This window comes from Tyto alba, unplaced genomic scaffold (assembly GCF_018691265.1).
Source record: "Tyto alba isolate M040663 unplaced genomic scaffold, T.alba_DEE_v4.0 Super-Scaffold_14, whole genome shotgun sequence".
In the NCBI taxonomy this organism is placed as follows: Eukaryota; Metazoa; Chordata; class Aves; order Strigiformes; family Tytonidae; genus Tyto; species Tyto alba.
This window is the reverse complement of record NW_024881276.1, coordinates 58,755,673-58,778,687: the sequence shown is the minus strand read 5'-3', so window position 1 is coordinate 58,778,687 and position 23,015 is coordinate 58,755,673. Positions and strand designations below refer to the sequence as shown.

The window sequence follows — 23,015 nt, the reverse complement described above, 5'->3', positions numbered from 1 at the left end:
TCTGTGCTCCTGTGGTGGTGTCTCTCTGTCTCGTATACTGATCCTGGATGTTCCAAAGTAAGCCAGAGCCTCTGTCCCATTTCTGGGTGGAATATCCTCAAAACACTTCCCTTTCCAAAGAGTAGTGCCACGGTAGCGCTGCCGGGATGAGAATCCATAAAGCAGGAATTAAGCATAAGTCTTAGTTAAAGAGTTTCTTGTGTGATTGATTTGCATCTGGAATGGTCCGAAGAGGTGCTTTTCAGGCCCCCTCAGGAACGTGCAGAGCCTGAGGAAAAAGTTTATATTTTTCAGTACTATGTCCCCTGTGATCCTGAACAAAACAAAGTGATGTGGGGACTTGGCTGACAGAGAGTTGAAGGGAAGAGAGTCAGTGCTTACCTGGGTGAGTTTTCATGGTATAGATGCTGAGCCATTCTCGGGTGATGTTGGAGTCTGGTCCGGGGCAGGGGAAAAAAAAAAAATATAAAAATTAAATTAACTCCTGGGAGATGCCCAGAGAAAGGATTTCAGGTGCTTCAGAGCGTGCATCCTCAAGACTGGCTTGAAGCCGAGCCAGGCGGATGCAAATGTCGTGCTGCTGTTCCACAGTGATGAACACTGATGCAAATATAAATTGACACAGTGACTCCCACCCCCGCTTGGTTCAACCTCTTTCCTTGTGCCATTGCTAAAATTTGATTCCCTGAACCTGGGCTTCTGTGCAAGAGCAAAACACTGAAAAATTAATCCAACAAGGGAAAGTCCTGATCTTTGTCTGCGTGGAGGCTTTTCCCATTTACTGGCCTGGGTGAGTTTCCTTATGGGTCAGCTCCCTCTGCAGACAAAGGAGAGCTGGAGCTGAGGCAGTGCGGGTAGAAGCAAGTCTGGTCGAGGGGATGGGGAGCGGGGGTGAGACTGCGCTAGTTTTTGTGGTATTAGGGTGCAACGCCAGCTCGATAAACGCCACAAAATGCTGGGGTTTGCAATACTGCTGTTTTACTAAATCTAGACTGTTTTCAGTGGGAAACTCCTGTCTCTCGAACCCATGAACTCGTAAAACTTTCCAAGCAGCTTCCTTCCTTGGTGTGCAAGGCCACAGGGCAGGAGACAGCAGCCAGCTGTGCCGGGGGCAGGGATGTGCTGAGCTGTCCCGGGGTGACTGCTGGCACGGGCTCGGGTCTCCAAGAGCAAGGGCAGCCCCACACCCTTCCACCCTTCCGTGCCCGGAGGCATCAAGCCCCTTAGCTGTAGTCACCTGGCACAGAAGTGCCAAGCAGGAGAGGTTTGGCATGAAGGTGTCCAGACGAGAGGTGCAAATCTGGCTGCAGGAACTCCTAAGAGGGCAGCTGAGCCAGGGTTGTCTCAGCCTGCCGGGAGAGGGCTGCCCGATTTGCAGCAGTGGGATCTGCTTGACGAGCCCCGTTCTCCATAACCTGCAGGGAGGGGCTGTGAGAATGCTTTCAGCTTTCGTTTAAATAACCTCGAGCCTTCCTCCCCTCTGTGTCCCGTCACCCTCATCTGTCTTTCTCAGCGAGGAAAGTCACCGTGCTCACCGCATTTGCGCTTGTCTGGGAGAAGCGGTGAGGTCTGCGCGCGTCGGATTCGCTCGCTCGCTCCCTGGGAAGGGCCAGCCTGGGACCAAGGGGTCAACCAGAGAGGTGGCGCCTGGGGAAGCCCTGAGCACCTGCCAAATGTCTGGCACCTCCCGCCCGCTGAAAGAGGAGCTGCTTGCAAAGCCGTTGGGGTGTGATGCAAAGGAGTGAGGAGAATGGGCTTGGAATGGAGCTGAGCAGCCGGAGCACACGTCCTAGCAGCCGGCTGAGGTCCAGCAGGGGCTGGGCTGGGCTGTAACAGGGGCACCCCCAGAGACACCTGAAGTTACCAGTAACAGAGGAGGATATTTATGCCCCGCAGAAGTCCTGCAACGCTCCGGAAGAGCAGCCGTAACAGCTCTTTTTCCCACGTGTTTTGGCTCCTCTCTGAGCCGTTGGGCTTCCCTCTCTCTAACGGCCCTGTGGCTAGCAGGGACAAAAGGTCTTCTTAAACGCCCCGCAGCCACAGTTTAAATCCAGGCTGCAGATCCCAGCAGCGGATTTGGAAGCGACCCTGAGCCGTAGCTTCATTTCGTGGCATCCAGCTTGCCCCCCTCTCCAAGGCTCAGCTCAACTCTCCGGTAGAAGCATTTGCCAAGTGCAGCCATAGGCCTTGCTCCCCCTTCCCATTTTCTTATTTGCCCCGCTCGAGGCTGGTTATATTGTGGCTTTCAGAGGAGTCTGGGATTAAATAGTTGATCGAGGGGGCATCTGCAGAGCTCTGAAAATCTTCCATTTTGTTTACTCCTCAAAGGGAACACCTTTTAAGACCTCCATTAAGAAAAGGAAGCAGAAGGTAGCACATAAAATCACTTCAGACCTTTGATATGACTGAGAAATAAATGAGAGGTGTGCAGTGCGGAATGAAAATATTGCTGCAGATTGCCTTGTCGAATGGCAAACAGCAGGTTTCCCTTTGCCCTTCACCTGAAAACCATGCTTTTTATTTTCCTGCTCATTTCAGCCGTGACTACGAATTTCAGTCAGAGAGGATGTGGAGATTAATTAATTAGTTAACATTGGTAAATCACTTTGAAGATGGCAAGACTGAGATAAGCACCGAGCGTTATTATTATAAGTTTCCATTTAAATTTTAAATGTCTTTATGTTTTAACTCTGTTTTTTTTTTTTTTTTCCCAAAGACTGAGAAAACAGACCCTGAGTTGAGTGGAACAGAAATACCTGGACACGTGACACCCTGAGCCCTGGAAAAGGAGAGAGGCTTAGGGGCTTGTAGAAGAGAGGGTATAAGAAGTGTTCATCCCAGTTTGAGGAGCAGGAGATCTGCCAGCGCCCCAGCATGGAAAGCGCAGCGACTCTTTGTGCAGTGGTTCGTTGCAACCCCTCTTTGGGTAGTACATGCGGGGGCTTCCACATCTGGATTCGGAAAAGGGCGGCGGTAGAACGGGACTTGAATGACTCTACTATGGACGTCTGACTTTTGCCAGCTGCCTCCAGCCACCCTGTGCTGAGCGGGAACCATGGATTCTTATTAGGAATTGGAGTTAATGATGGTCATTCTTCTTATTGCATTACTGGGTATGCAGTTTCTTCTGGGGAGCTTGCTGCTCCGCTTCTTGAAGGTGGGAGGGGGGTGTCAGACACCACGCTGCCAGCAGCCCCCCATCTGCCGTGCTGCCCATATGTACCAGCTGAGGGGGGAGAAGCGTAAGAGCCAGGCAAGTGCCCTGCAGGACCTTATCTGAGGTTCTTCCCATCCTCCAGTGGTTTGTGCTGATGGACCTTTGGAAGTAGAGGTGGTCTTTTGCCCTTGACAGCCCTCAGCAGGGGTCCCCTTCACACCCTCCCCTACAGCCCAACACTGTGCCAGCCTGCTTTCCTCTCCAATTCAGACTTTTAAAGCCTGAAGGAACAGGTATAATCGAACGGAGACAAGATTTTGTTTGGGGGGGGTTGCCGAGGCCACCCTTACCTCTGACCCCCAAATGAGACATTTCAGGGGTTGGGTTTTGCTCGTTTGTTGACTAACAGGAAGGCTGGTGCATATGAAAATATCTGTGCCTGCAGCAGCACGGTCCCCCCAGAGCTTCACGCAGGGATGCCTTGCTTCTGCGTCAGTGATGCATTGGCTCACCTCTCCTCCGACGGCTTTTTGTGAAAGGTGGGTGCCAAACAGTTGGGTGAACTGACCCTTACGGGTGTGTGTCCCTGTCTGCTGACCCGTGGGGACATGCCTTCTTGCAAAGGCTCCCTGCCAACAGCAGCTACTGAGGGTTGTACCTACCTCTTGTCACAGCTGGACCAGCCCCGCTGGGATGAGGCCCCGGTTCTGCAGAACCATGATGCAGAGCAATGGTCCCCATGGTCCCTGGTCCATGTGGGCAGCTGCAAATGCGCCTCTCAGATCTCCGACATCCCCACTGTTTCCTTTTCGTGCCCTGGAATAGCTGCTCATTTTCCTTTTGTGACTCCCTCCCCTGTCTGCCATCCTCTCCATGGGTGTCTGTCTGTGTTCCCACCTGCAGGGATCTTCTTTCCTCATCCCTTTTCCTAGCACTAGTCACTGCTTAGATGCAAAATACTCAGAAAAAAAAAAAAAAAAAAAAACCAAAACAACAAACCACCTGCTTTCTCTACTGGTTCCTCAGCCATCCATCTTTTGGGTGTTTCTCTTCAGGGCTGCTCCAGTTTTCCAGGAGCGTCCCTGCCAGCGTTGTGTGGAACTGGGGCTGCACTTTTGTCTGCCTCCTCTGCTGACGGCAGGTTCTGCCGCTGCCGGGGAAAGGAGTTAATCTGCAAAAATTCTTTGTGCAATGTGCAATTATATTCATGTGGCAATGAATTCAATAGATACCGAAATGTCAGCTGGATTCAAGAGCCATGACCCTTACACCGGTAACAAGCACATCCAAAATTACTGTAGCACTCGTGCATGCATTAAAAGCAACTCTACATTCTCCTGCCCCGAGGCACAAGTGAAGCCTCAGCCTGTTCAGATCAGGAGAAAATGTTTCTGTGGCCTGTCTCCTGAAGGATTCCCTGCATCTGCCTCTGAAACATTTAGCCCTGGCTTTGGGATGCAGGAAGACGGATGATCTGTTTGGTGGGAACAGAAGTGAGAAGGAGGCTCCTGGTGACCAAGTGTGATCTCTCACCGGTACCATCTCAGAATCCCTTGCGAAAGCTCCTCAAGTGCCAGTCAAAAACTGGCTAATTTCACTGTCCCCACTAGTCCCCTTGGCAGCCTGCCCCCAGCACCTGTAGTGGTTAGAAAGTTTTTCTAATTTCCAGCTTAAATGGATCCACAGCTAGTTTACATTCTCCTGTGCCTATGCTAATGTGGCTTTAGCTTAAGCTGCTCTTCCCCCCGGTCTTTAGGTCCCTTGAGTATCGGCTTTACTTTGTTTAACTAACCAAACCAGACCCCTCATACGTTGTGAGCTCTCTGTAGCTTGTAGGCTATCTGACAAACTTGCTCTTACTTGCACCTCAAATTAAGCTTTCTTGGCTAGAAACGAGCACAATTCTCTTACGCAGGTCAAGTCTGATCAGCATCTTGCGTAGCAACAGTAACACATACCTACAGCTACGGGAAATGCCTCCTGGACTGCACGCATCTTCTCCTTGATGCCTTAGTAGGTGCTTACAGTTATTATACGATTCTCTGGAGATTCGGAGTCGTTCTTTTCTGCCCCTTATAACCAAAGAGGCTCCAGTTTACAGCTAAGAAAGTCTTGATTTTAGGTCCTAACTGCCCTTTCCCTTTTATTTTGTCCTACTAACTTTAGTCCCTTTGCTGTTACTGACACCTTCAAGGCCACCTATGTCCTCCTGTGTGATACCCTCATCCAATTTAGCTACGTGTCTGGGCTTCATTTATTTACTCATGTATTTATTTTTTGTAATCTTTGTTCTCCTTTTCTACTGTTAGTAAGGGATGGATATCAGGAGGCAATCATCTCTACTTCCAGCTTACCTCTGATCATTATGGCACCAGCAGTTGGAGATAGGTAGTGTCTATTCTATTCCCCTTCCTTTGTATCTCCCTTTTTTCCCCTCCTACATTTGTGCCCCCGGGATTTATAAACCCAGCCAGCCATATCAATCACATGTGAAGAGATAGTGGAAGTAACAATAACCTAAGTGGAGTTTCCTCATGGGGGACATATTTTGAAGTGTTGTCCTCAAAAAAAGAAAATTCCCAGAAAGAAAAAAAGTAGTTACATTTAAGACGGGTCTGAAAACTAAAATCAAGTCACTTTTTTAGCGTGTTTTGGAAAGTAGAAAAACGTTGCAAAAATCAAGCAAGCGATTTTAACCTAGACCCTGCATTGAGGTCTATTTTAAATCCCTGTTGTTCTCCAACACCAGAGCTGGTGCCATGGGAGTGGCATTTGCCTGTGGGATCATGTACTCCCACCCCACGGAAGCGCATGTTTGCTTCCCAAACAAACCACTGTGCCCACAGAGAGCTCCATTCCCCACAGCTCACTCTGCAGTCCCAGTCAAGTCACCAGGTTTATTCTTCCCCTTCACACCCTCCCCTACAGCCCAACACTGTGCCAGCCTGCTTTCCTCTCCAATTCCGACTTTTAAAGCCTCAAGGAACAGGTATAATCGCATTTAAAGCCCGAAGGAGCAGGTATAATCACATCGTCTGGCTTCTCAAGTGGCCAAGAACTACCTCGCCCCACTCCTGTGCCCACTCCATTTCTCTTCGAGGCACCCTTGTCTAGGTTTGGAGCAGTGAAAGCTGGAAAACCCAGGAATAGTCACTGTCCAGTGAAGGTCTAGCATCTCATTTCTAGTTCCATCATGAGGTAGCTGCAGGTTTTCTGCTAGGTTAGAGCCCTCTGCTGCCAGAAGCCTCGCTCCCACCTCGGGAACACCAGCCCACGCTTGAGTGGGATGAGCCCAGACACAAGAGTCTTAAGTTCACCTTGTCTTACAGTGCCAGTCAGCGTTTCCAGGCTTCAGGTCATCCCTGTTGCTCCCTCCTCAAGTCCTTCTAATCTTCGGTGTCCTTTTCAGTGTCATAGACTCGGATTTTACACAAAGGGTTCACTACGGTGACCCAGGGGAGAAACTTTCCCTCCCTCCTTGGTGAACACAGGCTAATGCACCCAAGCGAAATCCGTCTACACAGATGAAGAATTACACAAGTACCATTAATTTACTTGGTTACCTCCCAATCCCCTAATTCTTTTTGCAGTCGCTTCAGAGTTTCCAGAAAACCATCCTCCGTCTTGAAAAAGCACAGACTACATTTATGTTCCTGGGTGGATGTCTTGCTGCTTTCAGTGCAGCCAGAAATCCTTGCTGTTTATAAACAAACACCACACCAACAGTTAGGGACTGCTCCACACATCGCATCTTTTCCCATCATTTATCACTTTCGTTGTTCCTTGGGTCCTCTGACAGCTTCATCAGCACTGGTTTAATATCTTCTTTCAGATCATTAATCGAGTTACTAATGAGCATTAGTTTCAGAACATAATTCATATTTTGGGGTCTCTTGCTCCTCATTCCTTAAAAGCTATCAGTAAACTAAAATTTGTAATATCGGCCCTTTTGTTGTTTTAATATTTCTTTCTTTTAAATCAGAGGATAGTCTTGTGTGGCAAAGTAAGATACCTGGTGCTGGTGTTACCTTTAACTTTAGGCTGCTGTAGTGCCTTTGTTAACCCAACCCATGATTTAATCAGAAAATACATTACAGATGTTAGACAGAAACAATTTCAATAAAGTGAGATCGAGAACATTTTAAAAACTGATACATCTATTTTTATTTTTAAGTTTAATGCATTTTCCATCTCTTATCTCGATTTAATGTCAGTTTACCTTGGTTTACAGCTGTGGATATCATCTCATTTACTGTTTAGAAATATTGGCACAAGGTTAACTTTCCTGGGCTCAGCTTTATTTCCCCAGTATTCTACAATGCTTTAAAAAGTACAGTGAAAAGTGCACCGCGCTTCAGGGCTACTGACAAACATTTAAGGACAAAGTTCCCACGAGCTCAAATGACGCTTATTTTCACAATACATTTTCAAATGAAGAAAACCGAATATACAACAAACAAACCCCCTTAAATTTCTATTCTATTTGCGTGTAGCTATTGCACTCTCATCGGAGCTACATCACCCAGTGTTTCCAGCCTCTCTCCACCTCATTCTGTCCACCTCCCTTCCCAACCTAGCCCTCCCCCCCCCCCCCATTTTAAGCATGGGGGGCTCCTCTGTCTCACCGCAGGTGCCCCGCTCTCTCCTTAGCACAATCCAGAAGTGCCACTGAACTGCACTGCTTCGGTGCTTCAGCTAGTCCAATTTGAAGCTAACAGCTGTGGGAGGAGGAACAAGAATGGATTTTGTCTCCACCAGATGGATAAGCATGACTTGGATCCGTGCCCTGCTCATCTTAAACACTGACTTTCATGTTGGGAACATTCAACCTTCCTTTTCTCCATCCTGCTGGAAGAGCTGTCACAGACAGAATAAAGACTCATCCCAGGGCTTCCCTTTGCCCCGATAGAGCAGGTGGATTACTTTTAAGAGGAAACCATTTCACGTGAAATACAACTAATGGGAAAAAGTGAACCGGGTGTAGGTGTGGGCCAAATGCTGAAGTTAGGGTGGCCTAACAGGGATGGGCTTGCTGACTGCACGGCTGTTCTTGTTTTCAGGTAGCTCAGTGCGAGCGGTGCCGCGCACACGGGCTCGGGCACCTGCTTGCAACAACTCAGAGCTTCTCACAGCTTGTCTAGAGACAAAGGATGAGGAGTAAATCATTGGCTGTGCACACATACCTTTTGGTTGCCTCCATGCAATTTTCTGCATGCTCTTCCATTGGATAACAACCTTTGTCAGCGATCAGTAAGTGTACTTTCACTAAACCAGGATATCAGCAAAAGGGAGAGCCCCAAGCACAACCCACAATCACTCAGCGAAAGGCACCAGTGGCAGCGCATCTTACACCCACTGGGGCACAGATCTTTCTCCTTGCTTTCACGTTCTCTCCTCTTTTTTTTTTTTTTGAGTCTCTCAAGCCACTGATCAAAACGCACCATTGTGCCCGGATCACCACCAGCCTGGAGCAGCTGAGGAGGTTTCTTCAAGCAGAAACCTGAGCGGCAGGTGAAGAACGGCCTCCCAGGACTGAGGCAAGCAGGGCTTCCCCGCTTTGGGGAAAGAACTCCTGCCCTCTGAAGTCAGAGGTTAACGTACCGTACCAGCCTTGGGATCAGCAAAGGGGAGACCCTTCCCAATATACCTCCCGTATTTTTTGGTTTGGGATCTCTAAAAGTCTCTCCTGAGCTTCTGTCTCTGCTTCCTAGCCTTAACACAAGGGTCTTCCTCTAACTGAACCTCTTCCATTTCCCTAGACCACCGGAGCCTTGTCACACCCAGAGAAGGCCGAGAACTTGGAAACAACTGTACAGCACTTAACAAGGCTCAAGCAGCCAGGTAAATCACACCTCCCCCAGCACAGAGTGCAAGAGCACGCAAGGGTCCCAAGTCTGCAAGCAAGGCAGCACCCAACAGGGTGCAGAGGCTGTATACTGATTAAAAAAAATATGTGGGATTCGATCAAAAGTAGGAATTCCGTGCCCAAAGAGGGATGGATTCCCTCATCTTAAAGGTCCGAATTAATCACTGCCACCACCACACCCATCTCCCTGTTCTCCCTCTCAGACATCGCCTCAAAGAACGGCCAGGACCTTGCAGCTGGTCCCACCACTGTCTCAATGCTTTAAGCACATTTCTGAGCTCGGTTGGTTCTTCACTGGATCAAAACACCAGGTCCCACGTCCCACGCCAGCTCAAGCCTACCACTGAGATGAGGGCCTGCTGCTGTTCCAGTTCCTTCTTGCAAAGCCTGGCAACCCCGCGATGACTTGTCTTTCGCCAAACCTGCTTTTCTCCGTGGAGCTCCTCCTTCGGCCTTGCTCTTTGCAGAGTCTGCCTTAATTATGACATCTCCAGAAACTCAGCCCACTCCTGGGACAGCTGGCTTATCCCCCTCCAACACTTACCTCACTGTCTCAACCAAGGTCCCTCCCTTCACTCTCCCAAATGCCAGGGAAACCTCTCCGACTGCCCCCAGGTGTGGAGCCGCCACCTGAAGACCGGGACTCCACTGGGGTTTGCTACAGGACAGGACAGCGTGGGGAAGCAGGGAGAGAGCACGCCGTCAAGCTGAGGCTCTACCCTGCGCTTCCTTGAAGGGTGGAACATGTGCAAACTGTGCCCCTAAGCTTGCAGAGGCTGGATTCTGCTTCCTTTTTTAAAGGCAAGCTAGTCAGCCCTCGGCAAGGCGTCGATCCCTCTGTTAGTGCCCGTATGTACAACGTGGGGATACATGGCAAGATCCCGGCATGCCACTTCCAAGTGTCAGTCGTTCATCAGTTTCCAGCCTTCTGTTCCAAACGAGCTGATGAAATGATTTACGTAAGGGTGCATGCTGGAGCAGGAAACTGGCCCAACAACACAGGCTATCTTCCCTAGCCCTGTATTCCTAATGCCTCTCAAGTTTCACCTAATACCGAAGAAGTTAAGGAAAGGTCATTTGTAACATCAGCCTCAGATGCAGGGAAATAATAAGAAAATAATGAAAATATTCCCTGGCCATGCAGGAACCCCAGAGGCCCAGTTCAGGGCCGCACAGATAACCAAGGCAGCAAGAAAGACCAACCAATCTCCCTTGAGCGCACAGGAAACCTACAGCAACTCAAGGGCGTTTTTGCAAACGGTGGGTTCTTGGGTCTTCTTTCACAATTTCCACGTTGAGCATTATCTTACTTTTGAACTAGATGGGAAGGCCATAAGGCTATTTTCTGTGGGAGTATAAAGTCTTAGAATTAAACACCAAGTTGCTCCTCAGCAATTTCCCAAAGATATGAAAGAGGTTACCTAATTCCACAGCAGGCACAATTAGGTCAGCTGAAGGCAAACACTGATCCAACAATTCTTTACAGTTTGTTTCTTTATTCAGTAAACACCTAGTTACAAGTTTCACAAATTAAAAAAGTGGGGGAGCTGATTGAAGAGGAGTCAGGGGAGGGGGGGGGCCCCACAGGTTGATCCAGCTTTTGTTCTGCTCCTTCCCTTCTCTAACGCACACATCCTTCTGCTTCTCCATTGCTGCACCAAGGAGCAGGAGAGAAATCAAAGCCTCTGGCCCGGTGAGGGGACCAACACAGGGTTCTAGCAGAATTCCCTCGTACTTCTTTCACAGGGGATTAAACACAAACTTCAGAACCAGCCCAACCCAGCACAGAAAGAGTGGAAAGGATGGAAGAGGCAAGGTGGCAGCTCCTCACGCCCACCACTACTGGCAGAAAGAACAGAACCAAAGGAGAGCAGAAAGGGAATGGGCAATGAATGCGTTCCTCACACATCAGTGATATTCCCCACACCCCACTGCAGTACCCAAATGGGCAAAAAAGAGCAATGCAGAAGATTAGTTGCTTTGTTTCAATTCTTAAGTGGGAGGGAGGTTAATACTAAATTTGAGGAGGGTCCAAGTGCTACTTTGAAGGGGCTTCAGAGTTTCACTGTCTGTACCTGGGAGGAAGGGAAACGGAGAACGTAAGAAGAGTAAGTGGTGAGTCCAAAGCAGTACAGAAGACAGATAAAGACACCTTTAAACCTGACATCTACACATTAAAAAAAAAAAAAAAAAAAAAAAAAAAAAGTCCCCTTTTGAGCACTAGATTACACCCTAGTGAACCCTATTCAAAACACAGGAGAGCAGACACCAGCACTTACTTACACTTCAAAGTAGACTGACAGCAAACCGTGTCTAAGTTCTTGACAATGACAGTATAAACACTCTATGGATTGTGATCCTACATCATTTCAACCATCAGTTAAGGCTGACACCACAATTTTTCGCTGACAACAAAGCAAACTTGAACAGTTTCCATCTTCTCATTCAGAATAGTATTCTCTCAAAAGTCACCTTTCCCTGCTCACTAGATTAAGTGGGAAAACCCATTTCCAACCAGCACTTCAAAATAATGTAAGATTGAGGCAATGAAAAAATGCTCGTGTAGCTAAGAGGCAACCGTGCAGTGGAAGACAAGGAGGAGGAAAAAAAAAAAAAAAAAAAAAACAACTTGTTAAGACTTACAAGAGTGTGTAGGTAGATTTGGGGGTGGCCACGCTGCACCCCCCACAAGGTCTGCTCTGGGTTCACCAGTCATATCGACGGGACTGTCTGGAGGGAGAATCCTCAGGGCCCTGGATTGCAAGACGAGTCCCTTCAGCCCGACGGCTGCTGCTGCCCTCATGGCGCCGATAATCCAGCCCCCGCTGGGGCCGGAAACGGGAGGTCTCTCGCCTCCACTCATCATCAAACGCCGCTGCGTCACCTACGTAAGGAAAAACAGAAAAAAAAACCAAAAAAAAACAAAACAACAAGCTCAGATGGGGAAGAAGTGGGAAAGCAGCACCTGGGTTTGCTGGGAGGAAGACACGGGCAGTACTCACTTTCATCCATGTTGATGTAGTCCTGCCTCTCCTCCTGGTCGCCTGTGCGATGGTTCCGGGACCGCTGCATGATGTGGGCCCGCTCCCTGATGTGGTGCCCGATTGACATTTGTTCCAAGCCACTGTCCGAGTCCCTTACGGTCCGTCTAGTCTCGCGGATCTGAGGGCAGATTCCCGTGTCGGATCGACGTTCTAATTCATTCTCCCTGCCCCACACGGCGCTCTATTTGCCTGGAGTACTTCAGTCACACTGCGCTGCCACCACTCCCAGGATGTCAGACGCAAGATAATGAAGAGGGGAGAATGGATTCCCCCCACCAGCACTTCCCATCCCCTCCCAGTGGCCCCCAGCATGGTTCAGTGAGTCACGGCTCGCTCTCCGAGCTGCAACTGACTGCAAGGCACAAGTGCTGTGGGTGGCCAGCACTGAGCCACCAAACGAAGCCTGTCCACCCACGGCAAAACCAGCAGCCTTGTGCTGACAAGACGCACTGCAGCCTCCTCCTTACCCCACCAGGTGCTGAACGCATCTCTGAGGTCTCTTGATAGACTTTGGGCCCATCACCCAGGTTGGAATAGGAGATGACAGTTGAGGAGGTAAATGTCTGGCAGTTAGCACCACTTGTCATATGCTCCTGCAAGAAGAAATGGGGAATGGTGTAAGGAAAGAATGGGAAGGAAAGAGAGATGGCAGTCAAGTCTCTCCCTATACAACAAAGTAGGAAGAAATTACAGTAGGAAGAATATAATCCCCATGGGTCCCTCCTTCTAGAGGATACATCTTTCTGTGAAATTAATTCTTGTTTCTTGCTAAAGAAGTCGACCCCCACCCATCTCTCCTCCCTGCACTCAGAGGGTATGCCTCTGGAAAAAGCGCTCCGTCACTGAATCCTGGCCATGAAGCAAGGCTTACAGCCTCTGCCACCTCTGGCAGCTTGAGCACAGCCCATACCAAAGCAGCACAATAAGATGGGAGACATTACAGGGGATGGCAAGGAGCACCCTCACTATTCCCCTCAATACAGGCTGGCTCATGGAGGGTTCTTACCATGTTTCCGATCATGTCGTTCATCATCCCAAACATATCTATAAAGCCACCTGCCTGATAAAAAAGGAAAACAGAACACAAGAACAGTCAGTTTGGAAAGATACAGGAGAAAATAACAACAATCTGCAAGGGACAAAAAACTGCTGCCTAAGAAAAAAAAAAAAACCTTGTTGTTTTCCCTTTCTTTCAGCAGTGCAGAAAAAAAAAACGATTCGGGGTTGCTGTTCCCTCCATTCTCTCAGCTTGCACTGTCCAGGTGTTCTGGCTCTCCAGATCTCTCCATATGGCAAACGTTGCTCTTTTACTTGGACTCCCAACACACTGGGGTCTGTGAGTGTCTGGGCACTCAGCAAAGCTAAGAGGAGGAATCTCGGGAGAAATCTCACGTGCAGCAACAGCGATCTTAACTATAAGACAGTGCTCCTCGATGATGTTCTGCCTCATCACTGTCATCTCTTAATTCAAACCACAAGGAAGTTTCAATTGATTGTATTCTTTCTAACATAATAACAACTTTTCTTATTTTTCCTACAAACACCTGACTTTTTAATCTTGTAAACCTAAAGGCTGCAGTAATGTACTGGGCCAGCAGGTCTCACAGGTTAATTGTGCAATATATAAACAAAATTACTATGTCAGTTTAAACTTGCTGATTTTTTTGTTTCCTTGAGTAGCCTCTTGTTCTCATTTCCAGCAGAGCAGTACTCACACACAATGTTATTATCCTTTGAAGTCTATCTGTTTGTATTCTTATTAAACAATTCCGGGACGCTTAGTCTCTTTCACTGAGGCAATCCTGCTCAGCTAAGTTGCTGGATCTGGAATAACCTATTTCTACTGTATTATTTTAGTAGAAGATGGAGATCAGCACGCTCCAAGCACAGCGTTCTCAGATACATATAGTCATTCACATTCCAGTCCTGTTCACCTGAAGTATTCTGTTGGCTTTTCCATCTGCCACTACTGGCAAAGGAGGTTCAATAATCACCTCTGCCTGCTGACGGCCAAGTCTTTTCCTCATGTTCATCACAGTTCCTTCATTACCTCCAAACAGATCTGCAGCTTCTTTTCAGACTCATGAGGTTATTAAGAGACTATCTGCTCTCCCCAGATATTAACTGTCCGAATTTCTATGAAATATTGTGCTATAACAGCTTTAGGACTCTTCTGCGGTCAAGGTGCAAATACAACCTCCCCATATAAACAGAGTTAAAATCTCTCCTCTAAAACAGCTCACAGGCTAGATTAAAACATTAGAAGAGAAACAAGGGAAAGGCCTTAAGTCATATAGCAACCCAGTGAGAGAGGTTCAAGAGAAACCAGCTGCCTCCGGTTTCAGTTCAATACCCTCTTCCCTGTTCTATTTACTATAAATCTAGAGCTCATTCTCCTCTCTTCACACCTTCCCACCCTCACCACCCCTTAGGATAGATGGTCTTGCTCACAGATGGCTACAATTTAGCACCAGTTGCACCCAGCGCTGATGAATATCAGTATGGAGCCAGCACTTGGAAAGCCTCTAAATTTGACCCAGAAAAAACAGAGAACTTACCATGCCCAGCATCCCGAAGGGTGAAACAGCTCCTGCCTGCCAAGAACAACAGAAAAACAGAACAGAGAAGGATCTTGCAGCAGCCAAACACTAGATGCTCCTCAGAACACCCTCAATCCTTCTCAGAAACAGAACTGGGAACACTCAGGCCCAACAAACTGATCAAGAAAGTGCACTCACGGCAGTTCAAATCATATTACCCCTAATAAACCAGACGGAAGGTGATGCTCCTAAATTTCTCCCAGTTATTCTTATTTTTGTCCTTCTTCCCTTTCTCCCATTCAACGTAGAATGCAGCTGTGTTCAATGCATTAATGCACATGGAGTAAACAAAAGGACAAGAACGCCACTGCTTTGGAGATTAATTCTGCACCCGCCATCCACGTGAAGATGAGGGGTCGCCCAACCCAGTTACAGTGGAAGATAAAAGCTGACAAGGCAGTTTAAGAAATCCCATCCTGTACTCTGCCCCTCTTTTACCTGCATCCTACGGCCAGCCTGGCGAGCCCCAGGTGTGGTCCCATCAGTGATGCCAAGGAGCGGGCCGAAACCAAAACTTCCAGAAAGCACGCGGTTCATGTGCTGCCGGTGGATGGCAAAGGGGTCCCTTTCGGAAAGGTTGAGAGAACAGTGGTGAGGAAGGGATGGCAGAAGACAAAGCCCCACGCAATCCACCCATTCTGCCTCTTACGTAACTGTATATTACTCTCCAAGCTGAAAATCCAGAATCCCAAGAACTCAGTTTTGCTTATGGTGATCCCTGGGGCTGGAAGGGACCTCTGGATCCCATCTTATTTCTTGTAATAGAAGGTATTACACCACAGAATCCCTCTCAGGCACTAACTGATGTCTGTTCAGAAGTAGTTTGCTGTTCTGCTCCCACTAATGCTTTAGGACCAAGCGTGGCCAAGGCCATCCCAGAACCTCATTACTCCAACATACGAAAAGCCACTCCTCAGATTCACAGTCCACGTACCACCATCATTTCCCACTCGTTTCCTCTTATGCCATCAAAACCCTTTATGTTAACAGCTCTGCAAAACAATCAAACCCTTCTAGATAAGCAGTTCTTCATTTTGCAGGTAGGTGCACAAGGACCTTCCTGGCTGCAAAGAGAAGACTACACTTAATGGGACCAGAAAGCACGTGATCCTAGATATTCTCCTCTCATCCCTCCACATACACAAACACACTCAAATGCAAGACTGACACCCCCAGAATGGACTGCATGGCCTGACACTCTGTGACATCCCTCCACCCCAAGTAATCTTCACCTGCCATTTTCCTACAATGTTGTGCGTATACTTGTCAAGAGGTTGAGACCACATACAGCTTTTGCAGACTTAAAAGGAACAATAACTCGGGTCCCTAACTGGTTTTTCTTCCTCTCCTTCTTCTGCAGCCTCCACTTTGAGGGCTGTATGAATTCACACATGCTGGTGGAGCAAGAGTAGAAAAAGGAGAATAAGGACAAATGGCCACAGAACACAGTGGCCACAGTAAAAAAAAAAAAAAGTCTGGGAAATACCATAGCATTTCTCTGCATATCTTCTACTCTGCACTTACTCTTCTTGAGCATGAATAACCTCAACAGCACAGAGTATTCCTGAGATCACAAAAGCACCTACTACAAACCAATACTTTTCTGTCTCTACTGGAAATACTTTCCATAATACACGTTAGACTCATACCTACCACATCAATGAGAACACAGTCATTCTGTGATTAACTGGGACATCCAGGTCTCCTCTCCTGCTAATTTGTTTACAGCTGATAAAATTCTTGCTTATTACCAATTTCATAAGAAAAAATGGACCTTATTAGTCTACATAAATTAATTCCACAAAATTTCTAGTAGTGCCATTTTTAACATATTCAGATTCTTACTGTATTACAGTCTTTTCCTTATCTGCTTTAGCAAGGACTGGAAACTTAAGTTTCACTGCCAAAATTTATCAATAGCATATAATTTCTGGACTGTGGACAAAACCAAAGACATTCAGTAAAAGGAATCCCAGGAAGAGGTCTTGGGACCTTCGTTAGATTTCAACACTCACACTTCAAAACTACTTGTTGTCTCCACTTAGCTCCTTACAACTTGACAACTGCTTTAGCAGTCTTCTCCAGCTCCAATAATGAGTTCACGTGCAAAACAGCAATAAACACTGGACAGAACAGTAGATTTTATCTATCTGAACTGAAATCCTACTTTGCATAGGAAAAAAAAAAAATAAAAATCCTTACACAAAGATTAGGTATTTCAGCCCTCTATTCCTCAGACAGTTGCAATGCCTTTTGGCCTACTTTATTTAATTATGCCTTCCTCCAAGACCACGCTCTACTATTACAGAAATCAGACCAACGCAAACCAGGTTATTCCCTGTGCTGCCCCTGAAGAAAATGTTTGTATTTTTCTCCAGCAGCTGCTGCGCTGCGGCATCTCCCGCAGCCGGAGACCCCCTGCCCGCCTACTGGGATGCGAGGGTAGCGCACACCTGGACCCCCCCCCCAGCCCCCCGGGGCTGCTCTGTGCCGCAGCCCCCATCCCTGCTGTGCCCTCCCCGCTTCGGAGGATGCCCGGGCTCGACTCACATGGCAAACATGGGGTCCTCCGGCTCGCCATCCCTCATCAGCCGGAACATGCTTCCCTCAGTCAGGGGCGGCCTCTGCGGAGGGGAGAGTGCGGGTGAGCTCAGCCTCGGAGGGCGGGGAGGGGACGAGCAGCGGAACTCCCGCCCCCCCCCCCCCCCCCCCCCCCCCCCCATCCCGGGCAGGTGATGGCAGCGCTCGCCCCGCAGCGCCCTAGGCCGCGACACCCCCCACACCCACCGCGGCCCTCCCGGCCCCGGGCCCAGGCCCAGGCCCAGGCCCGGGCCCCGGCCCCGCCCGCCGCGCCCCTTCCCCTGCCTGCCGGCTCGCCGGTGGGTGCCGAGCGGCGGGCGCAGCCCTCCCCCTTCCGCAGCAGCGGGACCCCTGCGAGCCCGCTCACTCCTCCGCTCCCATCGCGGTCTGGGACCGCCGCTCGCCCCCTGCTGCCCCGCCCCGCCCCGGCCGGCTCAGCCCCGCGCATGCGCGCCCGGCCCGCCCCGGCCCGGCCGGCGGCGAGCTCACCGGGGGAAGGCGAAGGCGGTAGAAGGCCCCGCCCCGCGCCGCCGGAAGGACGATTGCGCAGGGCGCCCCCTGGCGCCAGGCGGCCCGCGCCCGGCTTCGCAGCGCCGGCCCGAGGCGGCGCCCCGGGCCCAGCGCCGCGGCGGCGGCTTCACCGTCTTGGGGAGGCGGGGGAAGGCCGGGGGGGGGGGGGAACCGCGAACTCCACCCGGCCCGGCGCACGGCAGCGGCTGGTGGGTCCGGGAGCGAGCTGCAGTTGGCAGCGAGTGAAAACACGCCCCGGTCACAAGGGGCCGTTGTTCCTCGGGCAGAAGCGGTGGCGGATGGGGCGCTGGGGGGGGGGGGGGGGGGGTGTTGCTCACCTCACGGCCCGGTAAGCGGAGGGGCGGTTGGCGGGAGAGGCGAGTGCTCGAAGGATCGGAACGAGAGTGAGCACGGTCACGGGTGCTTCTGCCACAGAGCTGAGGCTGCCGCCCGGCCCGCTCACAGCGACCATAACCCCAGCGGCTGGTGGCCACTGAGGCCGCTGCCAGGGCCGGCAGCACTCAGCCCGGGCACGGAGCCGGCACCAACAGAATTTCTTGCCTGCGCCCAGAGCACGGACAGCATCCGCACCCCAGCTCTCCGCCAGGCAGAAATGGGGAGGGTGCTTTGTAAGCTGGCTGCGGGCCGTCACTGCTGCCGGGCAGCCACCGAGAACCACAGAAAAAGCTCCGGTGCTCGGTGTGTGCACCCACAGCGGTGGCGGGGAACCTCCACGCATCAGTGGGGTGACAGCCTCTGTCACCATCCCTGGAGAAGACTGGTTGCCTTTAGCTACCGCCGGCTCCACTGGACTATAAGGAAGAGAGCAGACTGACTCCTTCCAGCCCAAGACCAGGGCATGTTTCCTTGACTGCCCAGTGTGTGCAGGAGCCAGGCTAAACCTGTGCCAGAGAGCTGGAAATAGCAGGTTGCAAGATGTAGCTGAGAAGTTGAACTCCTGGGTTGCGGCAGGAGCCATGTCCTTGCATTTTGGTGTCTGACAGAGAATGACCTGGTAGCATGCTTTACGTGGTGGAATGCATAGGGGACTTGGCTTGCCACAGCACGTCTCAAAACTTCTTGGTGTCCAGAAAGAATAGCAGACCTCTCACTGGATGTCCATGCCCATGCGTACGCAGAAGACTCTTCAGATGTCCCCTATTGTATCTGGTAAGTGCATTCTTCAGAGGCTGAAACTAACGTCCACACCATGGAAGCTGGGGATACCACAGTGGTGCAGGGTCGCAAGGTGGAGACAGATCCTATGGGCAGGACACGGGCTAAGCAGTGACAAACCTCTTGGACAGTGCTCCTTAGGTAAGCTGATGAAACACTCTCCTGTCCCCAGCTCCGAGCTGATCTGCGAGCATAGAAGTTCGTGCAGAGCCTCTGCTAACACTGCCTCAGCCTCTCTGCTCCTTCTTTTGCAACCCTGAAAATCATTTTTACAAAAACCCTTTTTGCAACCCTTCAGAGACCTCCGGTCTGGGAAGACTTTCTTGGCTGGTGTGTTTTCCCTGTGCTCTGAGGCTCTCCTGGCGTTTTTTTTAGTGTGCGCAGTTGACCTCGAGTGTAAGGATTCGAAGGCAAGTAAAGAGCTTTTTCGGCAAGAACATAAGCAACTCTTTTTTTTTTTTTTCTTTTCTTTCCCCAGATACACGATAAAATGACTTGCTGTCACTCAGATACCAGTGACCCTCCCACTCCTGAAATGTCCTAGAGATGATACAACTCCTTTTTTCCAAATACGAAGTCAGGCATTGCTGCCTACCAAACACAGAGATAGGGAAGGAATAGAATGGAGTTTGGAACAAATAATTGCTTTGCAAATCCTTTTTCTGTCCCTGATGCTTCTCCTCTGCAAGTGGCCTGTGACCCAAAGGGCTGAGTTTATGAGACTGGGGGCTGAGGCTGTGAGTCTTACTGTGCATTTCTGCAGCCTTACAGGCAGTCCTTGCAGTTGATGAACCTATATTACCAAAGACTACATTACTAGTGGAATTACCGGTTCAGCAAATCTCAGGGGAATCTAGCTTGCAAAGAACTGTCCTGGTGGGAGATGCTGGGAGAAACCCTGGAAGGAGGAATTGGAAACACAACCTTTTTCTGGAACATGGACAAGCCCACTGTTCTGCGGAATGCAGAAGCTGTGTTACTGCAAAATTTGTAGGAGAGGTTTCTGTATAGTACTCACCACATCATGTCTAACGTGCACCAAGGGGATGGTTGTTTGCTAGGTTAGAATAACGAAGCCCGTGGGGGTGTGAATGGAAAGCAAGATTCCCGTCCTGCTCCTGTCACGTTCTCTATTTAGGCTGCTTCTGTTTTTGTCATGAATAAAAGCCGTTAACTATGTCTCTCCGTTTCCTTTCTTTCTTTTCTTTAAGCTGCCCAGGTTGTGCTGGAGGCAGTGGAGGATGGGGGAGAGGGGAGGAAGAAGGAGCTCAGCAGGCAGCCAGGAGGAGGTGAGTGAAGGGCGAAACAGAAGAGGGATGAACGGCGCCGCTGACGTTGACTCCACCTTCTCCCACCTACCGCCGGTTGCTGCCGGGCAGCCTGTGCCCCGCATCCCCATCGCCCTTCGCGGCACAGTCAGCCAAAGGGGAAGCCACAGTGGAAGCATTTTAAAAGCAAGCCGAGGATCACGTGGTAGAGGTAAATAAACAGTATGTTGAAAAATCATGCCTTGTTACCTGCTGCTTCCAGGGACCAATCATTCTGGCTAGGAGGACAGAAACAGCTTCTTAGTGTCCAAATGTTCCAGGGCCCCTGTGGATGCCTGTAAGACAAAGAAATCCTCGTTATCTGAAGTCAGAGCTACCCACGGCCATCTCCTCATTGGTTCCCTTCATCTGCGCCTCTTACGTAATCCTCACCCTACAACTCACTGACCTCAGATGAAGGGCACCCTGAGTGAAGGGCAGCTCTGATTTGATCTTTGAACATGACGATTTATATTTGGGATGGTAGAGCCAGCCTGTGGTGGCTGCAGCTTGTGGCGCACAACAGTGATTACTTTCAGAGTATTTTGCTTGTGTTAAGAACGTGTCTGTCACCCTGTGAATGAGAACCACGACCTCCATCTGTGCTGTGTTAGCAAAGAGAAGTTCACAAACATCACAGCTGAAAACCTCCCTCCCCCTTTCCAGTCTTCTGACAGGCTGTGTCATCTCCTGTCACTCCTTTCTACTCCTCTTGCTTCCTCTCATCGTGTTACCTACCCTACTTCCCAGCCCTCCTCAGCGCTTATTTACATATGTTGCCTCTCAGGAAGCCACTTCCCAATGCAAAGTTGGCCAGTGGTTGAATTCCTGGGCATTTCCTCTTGACTTCGGGACACAGCATCATGAAAGAAGAACAAAACTGATTATCTGCCCAGATTTTTAATGGACACAGGACAGAAAGATGAACGCTGTGGATTAAATACATAAATGCATTCAAACACATTCCCTCCGCACATGGAGTTTTTGCTAGTTTCCCTGTAAGTGAAAGGACAGATACTCTCCGTGTCTGAATTTATGTAAATCTAAGAAAAGTTAATGCAAATGCACAACGTTTTGCTCTTTTGTTGTTCAGCAAACAGTTTGGAAGAGTTCTGGAATGGCCTGTGAGTTAGTTCACCAAATAAAATTCTTGAAATAATACCCAGTACTGTGTTTTGCGTTTGTTAAGAAAATGCCTTGGTTAGTTCAGCCTTCAACATAAACAAAAAAGTCATATGTGCCCCCCAGCAGTAAGGTATTAAAACAAAATGCATAAATATTTGCTTTTAGGTGCATGCACCCTGCATACGCTAGAAGCAGAAAAATATGTACCACACATGAAAGCCCAGACACGTATGCAAGCACGTGCTCTCATATGAAGACACACACATGCAATCTTAATCCATGCCTCAGTACCACACTCTAAACTCAAAAGTGTATGCAACAGAGAAAAAAATGTCACCACTGTACCGCATCTAAATACGTGCACACACCTGCATAAACACAAAGCACAAACAGGATACAGCACAAAAATTCTAAGTTACTGTATGGAGAAAATTACATTTATATTGCTGTCCAGGCTGCAGATAGACATGCACAGCGTTTATGTTCCCAAACTATGATGTGTCATGTAACTACTGCACCTCCCTCATTTTGTCTAAGGACGTAAGACTCCAAAAAGGATGGAATATATTCTGCTGAGTTGGCAAAGCAACTTGAGGCAAAGATTACAGAACATACTGAAAAGGGACCAGCATCTGCAGACCACACAATGACTATGCTCACATTTGCAACAAAAGGAAAAGCACAGATGGGAGGGAAGCGGAGAAAAGCTGCAAACCGATCTGGCAGATGAAATGGAGAGTGGCACAAATTAGATGGAGGAGCAGAAGACAGAGGGAAGAGTTAGGTGAAACAGTCAAGGGGTGCCCTCAGTGCTTGAGCAAAGCTGCTGCACACTAAAAGCCCAGGGAATCTCACCGTCAGGATCTGAAGGGCAAGAAGGGTTGGGATGCAGAAATGGGCATGTCGCAAGGCACGAAATCTCACGAGATTTCAGGGGAAAAAACATGGTTGATACAGGCTTACAGGGCAAAATGGGATGCGTGGAAAACTAAGGGGGGGGTGCGAGATTAATTTTTTCCGTGGGGGTAAAGAATATCGCAGAGAAGCCACGCAGAGGGCCAGGGGAAGAATGCTGCCAAGAGTACGGGTAGGAGGCAAAAGTTGAGAAGCCACAGACGAGGTAAAAACTGCAAAGAGGACATGGTGGAGAGCATGGAAAGGAAAATGTGAGGCTGTACGCTGCAAGCACGGGGGGGGGAGGGAGAGGTCACAGGTGGCACACGACTATGTAGAGCTGACCAAACGGCCCCATCCTACAGGTCACTGGAAACACGCTTCCCTTACACAAACAGGTATTTGTCTGTTTGCATCTGTGGGTGTGCTGTGTCAACAAGGCGCTCTGGGCACAGGGACATCACTGAATATAATCCTTGCTTTCTTCCCTCTAGGACATTGTGTCAAGGCCTGTTTGTGCCTTCATGTGAAAATGCCACTGCCAAGGGATGCGTGTTGGTGTAGTTTTGCATTTTTAGTAGTTGAGAGTATGAAGGATAAAAAAACCTGGATTGGTGAGAACAGCTGAGCCACGAGCCGCGCATCTCCTGACAAGAAGAGCAGAGAACAACATCTGGTCATTGTATAGACTTTTTTAGTTCCTATTTTTGGGTGTAGCTCCAGAAATTTTCTTCTTGCAGAAGAGAGGGATGAAAG

General features: G+C 49.3%; 1 protein-coding gene across 3 annotated transcripts; it reads right to left on the bottom strand.

The window, feature by feature from the left end:
• Positions 1-10,499: 10,499 nt before the first annotated feature.
• MLF2 (myeloid leukemia factor 2) lies at positions 10,500-21,363 on the bottom strand. 3 transcript variants are annotated; one of them, XM_042788202.1, is made up of 9 exons: positions 20,451-21,363; positions 17,218-17,291; positions 15,106-15,232; positions 14,626-14,661; positions 13,074-13,127; positions 12,535-12,660; positions 12,026-12,185; positions 11,667-11,907; positions 10,500-11,098 (listed from the first exon to the last, which is right to left on the bottom strand). In XM_042788202.1, exons 1-8 carry the CDS (start codon positions 20,472-20,474, stop codon positions 11,729-11,731), a joined length of 780 nt encoding a protein of 259 aa, XP_042644136.1. In that variant the 5' UTR covers positions 20,475-21,363; the 3' UTR covers positions 10,500-11,098; positions 11,667-11,728. The 3 variants fall into 3 exon arrangements, with proteins under 3 accessions (XP_042644136.1, XP_042644135.1, XP_042644137.1); XM_042788201.1 differs by lacking the exon at positions 20,451-21,363 and adding an exon at positions 17,615-17,702; XM_042788203.1 differs by lacking the exon at positions 20,451-21,363 and adding an exon at positions 17,533-17,673.
• Between the last annotated feature and the right edge of the window lie 1,652 nt (positions 21,364-23,015).

Coding starts and splice junctions, on each gene's coding strand:
- MLF2 (XM_042788201.1), bottom strand. CDS start 17,695: ATGCGCGGGGCTGAGCCGGCCGGGGCGGGGCGGGGCAGCAGGGGGCGA. Junction 14,662..15,105: donor AGGCTGGCCGTAGGATGCAG/GTAAAAGAGGGG, acceptor TGTTCTTGGCAG/GCAGGAGCTGTTTCACCCTT. Junction 11,908..12,025: donor CTACATCAACATGGATGAAA/GTGAGTACTGCC, acceptor TTCCTTACGTAG/GTGACGCAGCGGCGTTTGAT.